The sequence below is a fragment of the Salvelinus namaycush genome, chromosome 8 (assembly GCF_016432855.1).
Source record: "Salvelinus namaycush isolate Seneca chromosome 8, SaNama_1.0, whole genome shotgun sequence".
Lineage (NCBI taxonomy): Eukaryota > Metazoa > Chordata > Actinopteri > Salmoniformes > Salmonidae > Salvelinus > Salvelinus namaycush.
Window position 1 is genome coordinate 451,036 of NC_052314.1, and position 19,950 is coordinate 470,985.

General features: G+C 45.0%; 1 protein-coding gene across 1 annotated transcript; it reads left to right on the forward strand.

Annotated features, from left to right (window-relative positions):
* The first annotated feature begins 305 nt into the window (after nt 1-305).
* LOC120051630 (NACHT, LRR and PYD domains-containing protein 12-like) lies at nt 306-19,292 on the forward strand. Its single transcript, XM_038998526.1, has 13 exons — nt 306-331; nt 584-750; nt 852-2,114; nt 2,229-2,766; nt 2,850-3,023; nt 3,301-3,474; nt 3,644-3,817; nt 4,000-4,176; nt 4,253-4,426; nt 9,999-10,172; nt 13,238-13,411; nt 18,556-18,602; nt 18,739-19,292. Exons 1-13 carry the CDS (start codon nt 306-308, stop codon nt 19,290-19,292), a joined length of 3,816 nt encoding a protein of 1,271 aa, XP_038854454.1.
* The last annotated feature ends 658 nt before the right edge of the window (nt 19,293-19,950 follow it).

Here is a 19,950-nt window from a genome sequence, read left to right on the forward strand (position 1 = left end):
ATTTCATATTGTAGCTGAGTGAGCTATGACTTACATCTAAAATGAGTCTCTCTGGGGAGAGAGAGGAGGAGACCACTGCCTCTAAAATGAGTCTCTCTGGGGAAAGAGAGGAGGAGACCACTGCCTCTAAAATGAGTCTGTCTGGGGAGAGAGAGGAGGAGACCACTGCCTCTAAAATGAGTCTCTCTGGGGAGAGAGAGGAGACCACTCCCTCTAAAATGAGTCTCTCTGGGGAGAGAGAGGAGACCACTGCCTCTAAAATGAGTCTGTCTGGGGAGAGAGAGGAGGGGACCACTGCCTCTAAAATGACTCAAGACACCAGTTCTAAGAGGTAAGGGATTAAATGTAAAATATACAGTTATCTTAAAGATATAAACTAAAGAGAAAAGTGTTCCCACATTACATAAACTGTAGGTCTACATCATTCATTTAAAAGGCCAACAATGGATTTACCAATTGCAGACTGTAGCTTTATAAAGCAACATCAGGATTTCTAGAAGTTCCACTATACATTTGTTAAAATGAAGTAGATGAGGTATTGATGTGATATTGATGAGGTGATCTGTCTCCCTGTTTTGTTCAGTGTCCAGAAGCCCAGAGCGGAGTCACCTACAACCAGCCTGCTATCAATGAAGAGTGATCAGCCACCTGCTTTCAGCCAGGAATCCTTACCAGATGACAATAAGGAAGTGGAGAGTTTGGACAGTGAGGATGCATTAAAGATCACACACAACCTTCTGGACAGAAGAAGTAAGACTGTGTTTCATACAATATTACAAAGAACGGTACTAAGGCCCTTATAAAACACACAAACAAACTTATGAGTCCCAACTCTAATTGTTTTCCTACAGGTCAAACTCTGCTGACAGTCCAACAAGACATTAAGGCTAAACTGAAACACAAGTATCAACACATATCTGAAGGAATTGGACACCATGGAAACCAAAGTCTGTTAAAGGATATTTACACCGAGCTCTACATCACAGAGGGTGGAAGTGGAGGGCTCAATAATGAACATGAGGTTAGACAGATAGAGATGGCATCCAAGAAACAAACCACACAAGAGACACCAATCAAATGCAACGACATCTTCAAGCCTTTACCTGGACAAGACAAACCTATCAGAACTGTGCTGACCAAAGGAATCGCTGGCATTGGAAAAACAGTCTCTGTGCAGAAGGTCATCCTTGACTGGGCAGAGGGAAAAGCAAATCAGGACGTTCATTTCATGTTTCCTCTTCCTTTCCGTGATCTGAACCTGAAAAAGGACCAATGCAGTCTGATGCAACTTCTTTCCCACTACTTCTCAGAGCTGAAAGAGATTGACAGCATTGAAGATGGTGAAACCAAAACTGTTTTAATTTTTGATGGTCTGGATGAGTGTCGACTTCCTCTAGACTTCATAAACAATGAGAAGTGCTGTGATGTCACGAAGCCAACCTCAGTGGACGTGCTGCTGACAAACCTCATCGAGGAGAATCTGCTGCCGGATGCTCACCTCTGGATAACCTCACGGCCTGCAGCAGCCAATCAGATCCCTCCTGAGTGTGTTGACCAGGTGACAGAGGTACGAGGGTTCAATGATCCACAAAAGGAGGAGTATTTCAGGAAGAAAATCACAGATCAGAATCTGGCAAATGATATCATCAAACACATGAAGACATCAAGGAGCCTCCACATCATGTGCCACATACCCGTCTTCTGTTGGATATCAGCCACTGTCCTTGAGATGATACTGAAAGTGGCAGAGAAGGATGAAGTCCCCAAAACTCTGACCCAGATGTACTCACACTTCGTGCTCATCCAAATCATTGTGAAGAACAGGAAGTACAACAAAGCCACAGAGACAAACCCAAAGGAACTGTCTCAGTCAGACAAAGAGATGATCCTGAAACTGGCAAAGCTGGCTTTCCAACAGCTGCAGAAGGGCAACCTGATCTTCTATGAGGAGGACCTGAGAGAGTGTGGCCTTGATGTCACAGAGGCATCAGAGTACTCAGCATTGTGTACAGAGATCTTTAAAGAAGAATCTGGGCTGTACCAAGAGAAGGTCTACAGCTTTGTGCATCTGAGCATTCAGGAGTTTCTAGCAGCAGTGCATGCTTTAGAATCATGTCTGGACAAGAAGGAAAATGTTTTCTCCCCCAAAGCAGTCACGAAGAGTCAAAATAATTATGACAAAAGCCGATTCAAAATCTGGTCAAACAAGTCAGACAAGTTGAAGTCAGACAAGTTGAAGTCAGACAAGTTGAGGTCAGACAAGTTGAGGTCAGACAAGTTGAGGTCAGACAAGTTGTCTGACTTACACAGGAGCGCAGTGGACCAGGCCTTGAAGAGTGAGAATGGACACCTGGACCTGTTCCTCCGCTTCCTTCTGGGTCTCTCACTGGAGTCCAATCAGAATCTGTTACGAGGCCTTCTGACACAGACAGGAAGTACAACACAGAGCAATGAGGAAACAGTTGAGAGAACAGTCAGGTACCTTTCAGACAAGATCAACCAGGAATCCTCACCAGAAAGGATCATCAACTTGTTCCACTGTCTGAATGAACTTGGTGCCAACTCTCTAGTTGAAGACATGCAGACCTCCCTGCGATCAGGAACTCTTTCAGCAACAAGACTAAAACCTGACCAATGTTCAGCCCTGGCCTACCTGTTACTGATGTCAGAGGAGGTGCTGGAGGAGTTTGACCTGAAGACATACAACACATCAGAGGAAGATTATCAGAGGTTGCTGCCGGTAGTGAAAACCTGCAAGAGAGCACTGTAAGTTCTGTTATTGAGTTGATGTTTACAGTATCATTATAATGAAGGATTTGTATATCTAACAGATTATCTCCTCTCTCCAGGCTGGATCGCTGTCAACTCTCATATAAATCCTGTGAGACTCTGGCCTCAGCTCTGCAGACACCAAACTCCCCCCTGAGAGAACTGGACCTCAGCTACAATGACCTGGAAGACAGAGGAGTGAAGCTGCTCTGTGTTGGACTAACCAGTCCACTCTGCAACATACAGACACTAGTGTGAGTTAAATATCTTCAGTATCCACTGTCTTTATAGTGTTTATATATTTGTAGTAATTAAGTGTTATTATGTTATTAACATTATTTGAACATCTTGGTAAATATGCAGAAACATACATACGATGTGATAAATATATGAAACTAAGGTTAAATATCTTGAGTGAGGTAGTATATTTTTAACAGTCTAATCATGTCCTTCTGTTATTGTCTTAATGCATCTCATTATTCTTAAAGATTTGCATATTTAACAGTGTATCGACATATCTCCTCTCTCCAGACTCGCCGGCTGTAAACTCACATATAAATCCTGTGAGACTCTGGCCTCAGCTCTGCAGACACCAAACTCCCCCCTGAGAAAACTGGACCTCAGCTACAATGACCTTGGAGACAGAGGAGTGGAGCTGCTCTGTGTTGGACTAACCAGTCCACTCTGCAACATACAGACACTTGTGTGAGTTAACTTCCTTCAGTATCCACTGTGGGTGTTTATATATTTTGTATTTAGTTAGTATGTGTGTGTTTTTAACATTGTTAAATCATGTGCCCTTCTGTTTTGTCATAACGCATATCAATTAAGCTTTGTGTATTTAACAGTGTATCGACATATCTCCTCTCTCCAGACTAGCTGGCTGTAAACTCACATGTGAATCCTGTGAGACTCTGGCCTCAGCTCTGCAGACACCAAACTCCCCCCTGAGAGAACTGGACCTCAGCTACAATGACCTTGGAGACCGAGGAGTGGAGCTGCTCTGTGTTGGACTAACCAGTCCACTCTGCAACATACAGACACTTTTGTAAGTACATTTTCTTCAGTATCCACTGTGAGTATTTATACAGAATATTTTTTATGTAGTTAGTATGTTTTATATTTTTAACATTGTTAAATCATGTGCCTTTCTGTTATTGTCTTATTGCATCTAATTATTCTTAAAGCTTTGCATATTTAGCAGTGTATCAACATATCTCCTCTCTCCAGACTGGATCACTGTGACCTCACATATAAATCCTGTGAGACTGTGGCCTCAGCTCTGCAGACACCAAACTCCCCCCTGAGAGAACTGGACCTCACATACAACAATGAGCTGGAAGACAGAGGAGTGGAGCTGCTCTGTGTTGGACTAACCAGTCCACTCTGCAACATACAGACACTAGAGTGAGTTAAATATCTTCAGTATTAGTTATGTGGATGTTTTAAACATGTGTTAATCATGTGCTCTTCTGCCCTCTAGTCTAGGTCAGTGTGGTCTGACAGAGGGTTGCTGTTCACATCTGGCCTCAGTCCTGAGTTCACCCGACTCACAACTGAAACAACTGGAGCTGAGAGACAATGACCTGCAGGACTCAGGAGTTACACTGCTGTCTGCTGGACTGGAGGATCCAGACTGTAAGCTACACACACTGGGGTAAGTGTTTGTGTGTGTGTGTGTGTGTGTGTGTGTGTGTGTGTGTGTGTTTTTGTTTGTTTGGTATCAGAATCCAGAATCACTGTTGTGGCTGAGGTCTAGTTAATTTTACTCTGGTTTTAGAATCTGAACTCAAGTTGCAGATACCACCCCTCTCAAAGCCCATTCCCTTTTTTTTGAGTTCAGATGTTTTGGGGGGGAGGGGTTTAAATTCACGCTTTTGAAGGGTTTTACTACCTAATTTCCTCATCTGCTTGCATCTGCCTTCCCTATATCAAGGTGTTTTGGTACTTTCTGAAATCACCAATGGGAAAAATGGATGGTGGAAAAACGATGGGAACCATTTTCCTGTTTGACCGCTAGGTTTTATGGGTATTATGGCTCATACTGTGGTACTCTATGGTGAGTAGATGGGTGACAAAAATAATCAATTTAATCAATTTTGAAATCAGGCTGTAACACTGTAACGGTTTTCTTCCAGGGGTGAAGGAGAGGACCAAAGTGCAGCGCGGCTAGTGTTCAACATGTTTAATAAAGCACAAGTGAACACTACAAACAACTTACAAAATAACAAACGTGAAAACCGATACAGACCTATCTGGTGCAGAACACAAACACAGAGACAGGAAACAAACACCCACAAAATCCCAACACCAAACAAGCCTCCTATATATGATTCTCAATCAGGGACAACGATTGACAGCTGTCTCTGATTGAGAACCATATTAGGCTGGACACAGAAACAGACAAACTAGACACACAACATAGAATTCCCACCCAGCTCACGTCCTGACCAACACTAAACAAGCAAAACACATAATAACTCTGGTCAGGACGTTACAGTACCCCCCTCCTGAGGTGCGGACTCCGAACGCACCCCTACAACTTAAGAGGAGGGTCTGGGTGGGCATCTGTCCGTGGTGGCGGCTCCGGCGGTGGACGAGGACACCACTCCACCACTGTCTTTGTCCCCCTCCTTAGCGTCCTTTGAGTGGCAACCCTCGCCCACGACCTTGGCCTAAGAATCCCCCCCAAGGCCCCCACATGATTTTGGAGGTAGCTCAGGACAGAGAGGTAGCTCAGGACAGAGAGGTAGCTCAGGACAGAGAGGTAGCTCAGGACAGAGAGGTAGCTCAGGACAGAGGGGTAGCTCCGGACAGAGGGGTAGCTCCGGACAGAGGGGTAGCTCCGGACAGAGGGGTAGCTCCGGACAGAGGGGTAGCTCCGGACAGAGGGGCAGCTCCGGACAGAGGGGCAACTCCGGACAGAGGGGCAACTCCGGACTAATGGCAGCTCCGGACTGAGTGGCAGCTCCGGACTGAGTGGCAGCTCCGGACTGAGTGGCAGCTCCGGACTGAGTGGCAGCTCATGACTGTAGGGCAGCTCATGACTGTAGGGCAGCTCATGACTGTAGGGCAGCTCATGACCGTAGGGCAGCTCATGACCGTAGGGCAGCTCATGACCGTAGGGCAGCTCATGACCGTAGGGCAGCTCATGACTGGCTGACGGCTCTGGACGCTCATGGCTGGCTGACGGCTCCGGCAGATCCTGTCTGGTTGGCGGCTCTGGCAGATCCTGTCTGGTTGGCGGCCCTGGCAGATCCTGACTGACGACTGGCTCTAGCGGCTCCTGACTGACGAACGGCTCTGACGGCTCGGGACAGACGGGCGGCTCTAACGGCTCAGGACAGACGGATGGCTCAGATGGCGCTGGGGAGACGGATGGCTCAGATGGCGCTGGGGAGACGGATGGCTCAGATGGCGCTGGGGAGACGGATGGCTCCGATGGCGCTTGGCAGACGGCCAGCTCTGACGGCGTTGGGCAGACGGACAGTTCAGGCGCCGCTGGGCAGACGGGCAGTTCAGGCGCCGCTGGGCAGACGGGCAGTTCAGGCACCGCTGGGCAGACGGCAGACTCTGGCCGGCTGAGACGCACTATAGGCCTGATGCGTGGTGCCGGAACTGGAGGTACCGGGCTGAGGGCACGCAACTCAGGACGAGTGCGGGGAGCAGGAACAGGGCACACTGGACTCTCGAGGCGCACTATAGGCCTGGTGTGTGGTACCGGAACTGGAGGTACCGGGCTGAGGGCACGCACCTCAGGGCGAGTGCGGGGAGAAGGGACAGTGCGTACAGGGCTCTGGAGACGCACAGGAGGCTTGGTGCGTGGTGCCGGAACTGGAGGTACTGGGCTGGAGACACGCACCATAGGGAGAGTGCGTGGAGGAGGAACAGGGCTCTGGAGACGCACTGGAAGCCTGGTGCGTGGTGTAGGCACTGGTGGTACTGGGCTGGGGCGGGAAGGTGGCGCCGGATATACCGGACCGTGAAGGAGGACACGCGCTCTTGAGCACCGAGCCTCCCCAACCTTACCAGGTTGAATGGTCCCCGTAGCCCTGCCAGTGCGGCGAGGTGGAATAGCCCGCACTGGGCTATGCAGGCGAACCGGGGACACCACCTGTAAGGCTGGTGCCATGTACGCCGGCCCGAGGAGACGTACTGGAGGCCAGATATGTTGGGCCGGCTTCATGGCACCCGGCTCGATGCCCAACCTAGCCCTACCAGTGCGGCAAGGTGGAATAGCCCGCACTGGGCTAAGCACGCGTACTGGGGACACCGTGCGCTTTACCGCATAACACGGTGTCTGACCAGTACGACGCCCTCTCACTCCACGGTAAGCCCGGGGAGTTGGCTCAGGTATCCAACCTGGCTTCGCCACACTCCCCTTTAGCCCCCCCCCAAGAAATTTTTGGGTGAGCCTCTCGGGCTTCCAGCCGCTCTGCCTTGCCTTCGCCTCATAATACCGCCTCTCCGCTTTAGATGCCTCCAGCTCCGCTTTGGGGCGGCGACACTCCTCTGGCTCTGCCCAGGGTCCTTCTCCGTCCAGAATCTCCTCCCATGTCCATTCCTCCTTGTACCACTGCTGCTGTTGCTGCTGCCCGTTGCCACGCTGCTTGGTCCTGGTTTGGTGGGTGTTTCTGTAACGGTTTTCTTCCAGGGGTGAAGGAGAGGACCAAAGTGCAGCGCGGCTAGTGTTCAACATGTTTAATAAAGCACAAGTGAACACTACAAACAACTTACAAAATAACAAACGTGAAAACCGATACAGACCTATCTGGTGCAGAACACAAACACAGAGACAGGAAACAAACACCCACAAAATCCCAACACCAAACAAGCCTCCTATATATGATTCTCAATCAGGGACAACGATTGACAGCTGTCTCTGATTGAGAACCATATTAGGCTGGACACAGAAACAGACAAACTAGACACACAACATAGAATTCCCACCCAGCTCACGTCCTGACCAACACTAAACAAGCAAAACACATAATAACTCTGGTCAGGACGTTACAAACACACCAAAATATGGAATAAGTCAAGGAGGATGAATACTTTCTGAAGGCCACTGTGTCTACCAGTCTAACTGTCTATCCTGTCCTCTATCCACCATACATAATAGTCCCTGTATAGTCTACCAGTCTAACTGTCTATCCTGTCCTCTATCCACCATATATAATAGTCACTGTATAGTCTACCAGTCTAACTGTCTATCCTGTCCTCTATCCACCATACATAATAGTCACTGTATAGTCTACCTATCACACCCTGATCAGTTTCACCTGTCCTTGTTATTGTCTCCACCCCCTCCAGGCGTCGCTTGTTTACCCCAGTGAATTTATCCCTGCGTTTCCTGTCTCTCTGTGCCAGTTCGTCTAGTATGTTCCAAATCAACCAGCGTTTTTCCCGTTCTCCTGCCTTTGCTATTATTTTTTTTCTAGTCCTCCCGGGTTTTGACCCTTGCCTGTTCTGGAGTCTGTACCCGCCAGCCTGACCTTTCTGCCTGCCTTGACCACGAGCCTGGCTGCCACTCTGTACCTCCTGGACTCTGATCTGGTTTTGACCTTTTGCCTGTCCACGACCATTCTCTTGCCTACTCCTTTTGGATTATTAAACATTATTAGACTCCAACCATGTGCATCTGGGTCTCGCCTTTGGTCATGATACTACCAGTCTACCTGTTTATCCTGTCCTCTATCCACCATAAATAGTGACAATAGTGGATCGGTTGTCCAGATCTGCAATAGGATAACTAGCTAATATCATACCACACATACAATCATTCAAATATTTAATATAAGACCATGGTGCGTCACTGAAACAGTGAAGACATGAGACACGCAGCTAAAAAAAACTCCCATATTGATTTTGTTTAGTGACAATACAATTATCTAGCCTACAACACCACATTGCAATGAATAATTGTCTTACAAAATTCCACTCTAGGCTGTAAACTGCAGTGAAAAGTTCATCCAAATAATGGCACAAAAGCCCTTTGATTGAGAATATTTAATTCCATTGATTGCATTTGGATCAGTTGTGGGTCTCAACTCTCAACAGCTTATAGGAAAGGCCAGTCTGGCCTTGATTAGGTCTCGCTTTACCGCAGCCGCCGGGTCACTCAAGCAGACAGCACACAGTCGTGCAATTTTACTAAGTAAGATGTTTGCTGTAGTATATCTTAAGTGGAAAAATGTGCAGATAAACAAGTCATCTCTCATTGAATGACAACAAATACTTAATTGAAAAATCTCTACTGTTGACCAATCACCAACGAACGGGTGTAGACTTCTGCTATCAACTTTGGCTTGCCTCGAGAAAAAATGTTGTGTGCACGAACAGCCGAAAAACCCGAAGACCAAAATGAACAAAAACGTCACAAAATGTCTTCATAATAAATGCAAGAACTGTTCCAAACTGTTTATTGGATGGGAAGCATGCAGATGCCTTAAGCTGGCATGTGCCTAAAATAATGGTAATTGCTAACTAGCTAGCTGGCTAGCAAAATGCAGTTAGCTAAATGTACACGTTAGCTCTAATACAGGTTGCTACCAGTGGTGGTGTAGATCAGCATGCTTGTGCAACAGCATGTTCTGAATTAGATAGCTAAAATCTTTGTCTAAATGTCACATCTATCTATTTAAATGTGATTAGTGTCCGCTGGGAAACACTCACCAACACTTTGGTTCCTACCCTGTCATAACTCCTACCTGGCTTTTTAATTTGTTGTCATGCTAAACAACACCAACCATAGAATTAGAATAATCATTCTATTTATGTTTCCAACAGTTCAAGTGTTTTGATCTATAAAAAATAAAAAATATATCAAAAAAATTGCAATATTTGGTTGAAAAGTTAGATTTTCTGCCCATATTGTGCAGCCCTACTATCAACCTGGTAACTTTACCAGTATATGCAAACATTTTGTGGCACAGAAAGAAAGGTGAAAAGGGAATTTTTTTCCAGATGAGTTTTAAAAGTTAGTAGGATTCATTTACACTATAGGACCAACATACGCTATATCTCAATTTAAAAATAGATTATTCTGGTGCTCCTAAATTTGATGTGGCATTCAACCAAATATTGCAATTTTTTTGATAGATTTTTTATTTTTAATAGATACCAATGAAAGACAATGTTTCCCCATCTCAGACTCAACACAGAGGCAGACAGAAGTTACCATTCTGTCACCAGAGATGTGTGCTAAGTTTCCCCTCTACTCCCCTCAGTCTAGGTCAGTGCGGTCTGACAGAGGGTTGCTGTTCAGATCTGGCCTCAGTCCTGAGTTCACCCAACTCACAACTGAAACAACTGGAGCTGAGAGACAATGACCTGCAGGACTCAGGAGTTACACTGCTGTCTGCTGGACTGGAGGATCCAGACTGTAAACTACACACACTGGGGTAAGTACAGCTGTTTCAGCCAGGTCTGTACTGAGCTGAGTTACACTGCTGTCTGTTTTACTGGAGGATCCAGACTGTAAACTACACACACTGGGGTGTGAGTGAGAGATAGAGAGAGAGAGATCTCAGAATTCAGAAACACATCTCGTTTTTGATGGCCAGATACTTGATTCGACTCTGGGTGGCATGTATTCATGGATGCCAAGGAAGCCAGGCTTACCAAAAAAACTGACCAAGAAAACATTTTTCTACTAAATAAAATAATGAATCTTTCATCTCTCTGTGTTTACTAATTTTCCTTACATTCGTGAGATACTTGTAAATTTATCTCATAGGAGAAAGCATCCGAGCGGCGATTCTGATCCAACCATTAATTCATACATTGTTGTGCTCCTGGCCTGAGAGGATGGAAGTTCAATATGTAGATAGATGTAGAAGGCTAATGTTAACTAGCGAACGTTGCCCATGATTGGAAGTTAGGCTAGTGAGCAAGCATTTTAGCCAGGAGGCATAGGACAACAAACAAGAAAAGCGTGTACTGTATGACAGAGTGATGGACCGTTTTGTCAACATGACAGAGAGGAGGATGTCATTGGTGTTTCTCTACAATTAGGGTGAGAACATGGTTTTTTCTACTTGCACGAACGTGCACCCATATACGCAAACAGAAATCAGAACCATGGACAGCCACATTATATTTAGCTTACATTGATTGGACTAATTCGTTTCTGTATCTTTTAGTTGTCACTGTATTAGACTAAGCAGAGGTGATTTGATGATGTTGAAATTGAAATGGTGCTCGAATAGTGGACGCAGCATCTGTTTTCTTTGTGACTTGCGGTAACTCTCTGTGGTTCTAAATCAATAGTTGTTTAGTGGTCCAGAAATGTCGGAAACATGAACTTGCTTGACCCTGCTGTAGGTCATGTAACTGTCTGTTAAATACAATACGCTTTGTGGACTTAACCGGACAGATGTTGCTCTCCGGTTTTGTGATAAAACAAAGGTATGGTTGAATTTATTCTGCCACTGTGTCTTCTTATTGTCTCAGCCTTTAGTCCTATATATCACTGTGCCTTATTGTCTCTGCGTTTATATCACGGTGAACTAACAGGTTATAGAGCAAACAAAGGTTATAATATGGCTTTCAAAGCCTGATCCCCTTCCATCTCCTTCCAAAAAAAGTCCACCTGTTTACAATCTAGGCTGCAGGCTTTGAATGGAATGCTGAATGCTGAATGGAATGCTCTGAATGGAATGCTGAATTAAATGTATTTATTTATTTATTTATCAAATCAAATTTATTTATATAGCCCTTCTTACATCAGCTGATATCTCAAAGTGCTGTACAGAAACCCAGCCTAAAACCCCAAACAGCAAGCAATGCAGGTGTAGAAGCATGGTGGCTAGGAAAAACTCCCTAGAAAGGCCAAAACCTAGGAAGAAACCTAGAGAGGAACTAGGCTATGAGGGGTGGCCAGTCCTCTTCTGGCTGTGCCGGGTGGAGATTATAACAGAACATGGCCAAGATGTTCAAATGTTCATAAATGACCAGCATGGTCAAATAATAATAATCACAGTAGTTGTCGAGGGTGCAGCAAGGCAGCACCTCAGGAGTAAATGTCAGTTGGCTTTTCATAGCCGATCATTAAGAGTATCTCTACCGCTCCTGCGGTCTCTAGAGAGTTGAAAACAACAGGTCTGGGACAGGTAGCACGTCCGGTGAACAGGTCAGGGTTCCATAGCCGCAGGCAGAACAGTTGAAACTGGAGCAGCAGCAAGGCCAGGTGGACTGGGGACAGCAAGGAGTCATCATGCCAGGTAGTCCTGACGCATGGTCCTAGGGCTCAGGTCCTCCGAGAGAGAGAAAGAAAGAGAGAAAGAGAGAATTAGAGAGAGCATACTTAAATTCACACAGGACACCGGATAAGAGAGGAGAAGTACTCCAGATATAACAAACTGACCCTAGCCCCCCGACACATAAACTACTGCAGCATAAATACTGGAGCCTGAGACAGGAGGGGTCAGGAGACACTGTGGCCCCATCCGATGATACCCCCCGGACAAGGCAAAACAGGAAGGATATAATCCCACCCACTTTGCCAAAGCACATCCCCCACACCACTAGAGGGAAATCTTCAACCACCAATTTACCATCCTGAGACAAGGCCGAGTATAGCCCACAAAGATCTCCGCCACGGCACAACCCAAGGAGGGGCACCAACCCAGACAGGAAGATCACGTCAGTGACTCAACCCACTCAAGTGACGCACCCCTCCTAGGAACGGCATGAAAGAGCACCAATAAGCCAGCGCTTTATCTGGGTAGCCGGAAAGTAGAGCATTTCAGTAGTCTAACCTAGAAGTAACAAAAGCATAGATACATTTTTCTGCATCATTTTTGGATAGAAAGTTTCTGATCTTTGCAATGTTACGTAGATGGAAAAAAGCTGTCCTTGAAACAGTCTTGATATGTTCGTCAAAAGAGAGATGCTGAATGGTGATGTTTTAGATTTAATTTTTTCTCAGCAGTGTAACGATATCGCTCTACCAGATTGTTATTTTCCCCATCAGAGAAGATGTAGAGAGGCCAACAAATATTACTATTTGTTAATGTGTCATTTTTGTATTTACAAAATGTTTTTAACATACGTATCCGATAACGTGTGTGTGTGCGCATGTGTGTGTGACTAATGATGAAGTTTGTCCTCTACTCTCCTCTAGTCTAGGTCAGTGTGGTCTGACAGAGGGTTGCTGTTCACATCTGGCCTCAGTCCTGAGTTCACCCAACTCACAACTGAAACAACTGGAGCTGAGAGACAATGACCTGCAGGACTCAGGAGTTACACTGCTGTCTGTTGGACTGGAGGATCCAGACTGTAAACTACACACACTGGGGTAAGTACAGCTGTTTCAGTCAGGTTGGTACTGAGCTTAGTAAAACACAAACTCTGAAAATCTAATGTTTCATCACAATGTTTGTGTCATGGACAAATGTATGGGTTTCCTACAAGATGATTGACACCAGTACACCAACCTAGACAGCTGTTGTGTGTCTCTCTGTAGGCTGTCTGGCTGTCTGGTCACAGAGGAGGGCTGTGCTGCTCTGTCTTCAGCTCTGAGGTCAAACCCCTCCCACCTGAAAGAGCTGGACCTGAGCTACAATCACCCAGGAGACTCTGCAGGGGGACTGCTTTCAGCTGCTCTGGTGGATCCCACATATAAACTGATGAAGCTGAAGTAAGTCAGAATAGATGTCCTAATAGTGTGAGCAGCGGTTGTGTCATATGTAGTGTAGTAGGGTCAGTAACATGAGTACATGATGGTAGAATTAAGGGGAAGTTTACCCAGCAGGCTGAGCACTCAAACACAGCATACATCATCACCACATGAATACTCTTCTTCTGCATCTCTGATATCCTGTTGGAATTGTACTCCGTTCTGTATGCAGTAGGTAGGATAGAATACCTGTATGTCTCTAGTAATGAATTGTACTCCGTTCTGTATGCAGTAGGTAGGATAGAATACCTGTATGTCTCTAGTAATGAATTGTACTCTGTTCTGTATGCAGTAGGTAGGATAGAATACCTGTATGTCTCTAGTAATGAATTGTCCTCCATTCTCTATGCAGTAGGTAAAAGTATCAACTGTCATACTTGAGTAAAAGTAAAGATACCTTAGTATAAAATGAGTCACCCAGTAAAATACTGCTTGAGTCAAAGCAAAAAAGTGTATGGTTTTAAATATACTAAAGTATCAAAAGTAAAAGTATAAATAATTTCAAATTACTTATATGAAACAAACCAGACGATGTTCTCTTGAAACGTGAGAGAATTGGACCATTGTCCTGTCCATTCAAAATGTGACCGACCGCCTCAATTCGGTAGCAACATTTGAAATTGTGTTTCTTTCATTGGATAAAAGCAGAGATACAAAATGGTATATCATACACTGCAGTTGATGAACAATGGGAAAGTAATTGTGCTTTGAAAGCTGATCAATTTGTAACCCCCTTTTGAGAAAATGGCCCTTGAATGTTTTGGTACACCTAAAGGAGAGCTCTTCTTTGTCTCCACCCATTCAGCATTGTTCACACCCTCTAAAGCCTTAGCCCCACCCATCTGTTTAAGGATTCACATCTGAGGCCATGTGCTAAACAGAGTAGTGTAGTAAACAACCAAAGATTGCAAGACTATAAGTGGTGAAAGTAGTAGCCTACAATAATAAGTTCTCTCATGTCGGCCACGGAGAAGGAGAGCCCACAGTCTTTGGTAGCGGGACGTGTCGGTGCCACCGTATTATCCTCAAAGCGGGCCAAAAGGTGTTTAGTTTGTCTGGAAGCAAGACGTCGACAGGGCTGGTTTTCTTTTTGTAATCCGTGATTGTCTGTCGACCCTGCCACATACGTCTCGTGTTTGAGCTGTTGAATTGCGACTCCACTTTGTCTCTGTACTGACATGTTGCCTGTTTGATTGCCTTACGGAGGGAATAACTATACGATTTGTATTCGGCCATATTCCCAGTCGCCTTGCCATGACTAAATGTTGTGGTACATGCTTTCAATTTTGCGCGAATGCTACCATCCATCCACGGTTTCTGGTTAGGGTAAGTTTTAATAGTCACAGTGGGTACAACATCCTTCTAAACTCGCTCATCGACTCAGGTTATACGTCAATGTTATTCTCTGAGGCTACCCGGAACATATCCCAGTCCCTGTGATCAAAACAATCTTGAAGCGTGGAATCCGATTGGTCAGACCAGCGTTGAATAGACCTAAGCACGGGTGCTTCCTGTTTTAGTTTCTGCCTATAGAAAGGGAGCAACAAAATGGAGTCTTGGTCAGATTTGCCGAAAGGAGGGTGAGGGAGGGCTTTGTATGCATCGTGGAAGTTAGAGTAGCAATGGTCCAGAGTATTACCAGCTCGGGTGCTGCATTCGATATGCTGATAGAATTTAGGTAGCCTTGTTCTCAAATTAGCTTTGTTAAAATCCCCAGCTACAATAAGGATAAATGGTTTCCAGTTTGCATAAAGTCCAGTAAAGTTCCTTGAGGGTCGTCTTGGTATTGGCTTGAGGGGGGATATACAGTCGTGGCCAAAAGTTTGAGAATGACACAAATATGAATTTTCACAAAGTCTCCTGCCTCAGTTTGTATGATGGCAATTTGCATATACTCCAGAATGTTATGAAGAGTGATCAGATGAATTGCAAAGTCCCTCTTTGCCATGCAAATGAACTGAATCCCCCAGAAACATTTCCACTGCATTTCAGCCCTGCCACAAAAGGACCAGCTGACATCATGTCAGTGATTCACTAGTTAACACAGTTAACACATTCACTAGTTTCACTAGTTAACACTCAACAGGTGTGAGTGTTGACGAGGACAAGGCTGGAGATCACTCTGTCATGCTGATTGAGTTTGAATAACAGACTGGAAGCTTCAAAAGGAGGGTTGTGCTTGGAATAATTGTTCTTCCTCTGTCAACCATGGTTACCTGCAAGGAAACACGTGCCGTCATCATTGCTTTGCACAAAAAGGGTTTCACAGGCAAGGATATTGCTGCCAGTAAGATTGCACCTAAATCAACCATTTATCGGATCATCAAGAACTTCAAAGAAAGCGGTTCAATTGTTGTGAAGAAGGCTTCAGGGCGCCCAAGAAGGTCCAGCAAGCGCCAGGACCGTCTCCTATAGTTGATTCTGCTGGGGCACCACCAGTACAGAGCTTTCTCAGGAATGGCAGCAGGCAGGTGTGAGAGCATCTGCACACACAGTGAGGTGAAGACTTTTGGAGGATGGCCTGGTGTCAAGAAAAGCAACAAAGAAGCCACTTCTCTCCAGGAAAAACTTCAGGGACAGACTGATATTCTGCAAAAGGTACAGGTATTGTACTGCTGAGGACTGGGGTAAAGTCATTTTCTATGCTAAATCCCCTTTCCGATTGTATGGGGCATCCGGAAAAAAGCTTGTCCGGAGAAGACGATGTGAGTGCTACCATCAGTCCTGTGTCATGCCAACAGTAAAGCATCCTGAGACCATTCATGTGTGGGGTTGCTTCTCAGCCAAGGGAGTGGGCTCGCTCACAATTCTGCCTAAAAACACAGCCATGAATAAAGAATGGTACCAACACATCCTCCGAGCGCATCTTCTCCCAACCATCCAAGAACAGTTTGGTGACGAACAATGCCTTTTCCAGCATGATGGAGCACCTTGCCATAAGGCAAAAGTGATAACTAAGTGGCTTGGGGAACAAAACATCGATATTTTGAGTCCATGGCCAGGAAACTCCCCAGACCTTAATCCCATTGAGAACTTGTGGTCAATCCTCAAGAGGCGGGTGGACAAACGAAAACCCACAAATTCTGACAAACTCCAATCATTGATTATGCAAGAATGGGCTGCCATCAGTCAGGATGTGGCACAGAAGTTAATTGACAGCATGCCAGTGCGGATTGCAGAGGTCTTGAAAAAGAAGGATCAACACTGTAAATATTGACTCTTTGCATCAACTTCATGTCATTGTCAATAAAAGCCTTTGACACTTATGAAATTGTCACAATCGTCGGAAAGGACGGACCAAGGCGCAGCGTGAGTTGAGTTCCACATTTAATATACAGTGAAACTAAGAAAACAACAAACATACAACGAACGTGAACTACGTGGTGCTGAATGCACTCACTCAAAACACAGGTGGGAAAAAGCTACCTAAATATCATCCCCAATTAGAGGCAACGATTACCAGCTGCCTCTATTTGGGAACCATACAAATCACCAACATAGAAATTAACTGACACCCCCCCTAGTCACGCTCTGACCTAAACAACATAGAGAACCAAGGGCTCTCTATGGTCAGGCGTGACAGTACCCCCCCCCCCAAAGGTGCGAACTCGGGCTGCAAAACCTGAAACCAAATGGGGAGGGTAGGGGGGTGACTAGTGTCGGTGGCGGCTCCGGTGTGGGTCGTAGCCCATGCCCAGACCCCGGATCCATGGCGCCGGGCTGAACGCCGTGCCTGGACTAGGCATCGGAGCTGAGGAGGGCTCTGGCCATGGAGCTGGGTTAGACGCCGTGCCTGGACTGGGCACCGGCGCAGAGGAAGGCTCCGGACCATAGACTATAACTAGCAATGCAAATGGATTTTGGATTCGAATAATATTACTACACACGTAACATTAGTTTACGAGCCAGCAAGCTAACTTTATTTTTTATGAAAATGACTTTCTGACGAAATTTGAAATGTGTAATATCTGAAAATGTAGCTAAGCTCTTATACATATATTTTTTTCCTTTATTTAACTAGGCAAGTCAGTTAAGAACAAATTCTAATTTTCAATGACGGCCTAGGAACAGTGGGTTAACTGCCTTGTTCAGGGGCAGAACGACATATTTGTACCTTGTCAGCTCGGGGATTCTATCTTGCAACCTTTCGTTTACTAGTCCAACGCTCTACCCTGCCGCCCCCATTATCCATATGAGGAGGAAGCAGGAACCATTTAACTCCGTTTTGTTTGCAGCTACATCTTGTTTGGCGTTGTGTCATGTCACTCCGTGGCGTGTGCAAAAAGTAGCTTTTTCCAACTGATCTGTCGATAGCTAAATTCAGAGCATCAATTTTGTTGAGAAAAGTAGCAAAACGTTTGTAGTTCAAGATGGTTAATGTTGTATCTTTCAAAAACGGCGCAGTAGAAAGGACTGTCAACACATACTGAACAGCTCACGTTATAGACAGACGCATTCTACATGGCAGACCAATCAGAACTCATCTCCCTGCATGTCCAGCCCAGTCATTATCTCAGCCAATCATGGCTAGCGGGAAGGTTCCTGCATTTTTCCGTGGCTAAACCAACTAGGCTCATAATTTAAGAATTGTATTCGTATTTACGGATGGAATATAAGTTTGTTAGTAAGGCACATGAAAGTTCACATGTGTTCACATGTTCCAAGAAATGCATTTTGATAAAAAGTTTCCTGAAACGATTCACAAATGTAACAAGTACTTTTGGGTGTCAGGGAAAATGTAGGGAGTAAAAATAACATTATTTTCTTTAGTAATGTAGTTAAAAGTAAAAGTATATAAATATAAATAGTAAAGTACTGGGTATTTTTACTTAAGTATTTTACACCACTGCCGTTCCGTATGCAGTAGGTAGGATAGAATACCTGTATGTCTCTAGTAATGAATTGTACTCTGTTCTGTATGCAGTAGGTAGGATAGAATACCTGTATGTCTCTAGTAATGAATTGTACTCTGTTCTGTAGGTAGGATAGAATACCAGTATGTCTCTAGTAATGAACTTGGATAGTGCACCAGAACACAACAATATGGTTTAAATGTTGACCGCTTTATTAGGTCTTTGTCAGTCAATAACTTGTTTCTCCTACAGTGTGGATCATGGTGGAGAGTGCAGGCTGAAATCAGGGCCGAGGAAATGTAAGTCTCTTCAATCCTAATTAATTGCATATTCAGAACTATAGTAACATAGTAACTAAGCAATACTTGTTCTGTTCCTACAATGCAACATTTTAAATGAAGATGTGGTTTGATTAAACTCTCCTTTTGTCTACAGATGCCTGTCATCTCACCCTGGACCCAAATACAGCAAGCCCAAACCTGATACTGTCTGAGGGGAACAGGAAGGTGACACCGGTGGTGGAGGAGCAGCGTTATGAAGACCATCCAGACAGATTTGACCGTTATCGCCAAGTTCTCAGCAGAGAAGGCTTATCTGGATGTCGTTATTACTGGGAGGTGGACTGGGATGGTGGTGGGCCTGCCATTGGTGTGGTGTACAAAGGAATGTTGGGAAGGGCTGGCATTTGTATTGGACTCACCAGCAATTCCTGGTGTATGTACTGCTCTGACAGCGTTTATGACTTTTACAATGCTGGAGTCCATAGTAGATCCATCCTTGGCCCTGTATCTAACAGAGTTGGAGTGTATCTGGACTGGCCAGCTGGTACTTTGTCCTTCTATAGTGTGTCCTCCTCTGGTACACTGACACACCTTTACACATTCTACACCACGTTCACTGAACCCCTCTATCCTGGATTTGGGTTTCTTTTGTTGAAAACCTCCTCAGTGACCCTGTATCAGATCAACGACCAATACATTCAAAGGTGAGTCATAGTTGACAAAGGGTAAATCCTTGAAGTCGGAAGTTTACATTCACCTTAGCCAAATACATTTAAACTCTATTTTTCACAATTCCTGACATTTAATCCTAGTAAAAATTCCCTGTCTCAGGTCAGTTAGGATCACCACTTTATTTTAAGAATGTGAAATGTCAGAATAATAGTAGAGAGAACTATTTATTTCAGCTTTTATTTCATTCATCACATTCCCAGTGGGTCTGAAGTTTACATACACTCAATTAGTATTTGGTAGCATTGCCTTTACATTTTTTAACTTGGGTCAAACGTTTCGGGTAGCCTTCCACAAGCTTCCCACAATAAGTTGGGTGAATTTTGGCCCATTCCTTCTGACAGAGCTTGTGCAACTGAGTCAAGTTTGTAGGCCTCCTTGCTTTTTCAGTTCTGCCCACAAATGTTCTATGGGATTGAGGTCAGGGCTTTGTGATGTTCACTCCAATACCATGACTTTAATGTCCTTAAGCCATTTTGCCACAACTTTGGAAGAATGCTTGGGGTCATTGTCCATTTGGAAGACCCATTTGCGACCAAGCTTTAACTTCCTGACTGATGTCTTGAGATGATGTTTCGATATATCCACATAATTGTCCTGCCTCATGATGCCATCTGTTTTGTGAAGTGCACCAGTC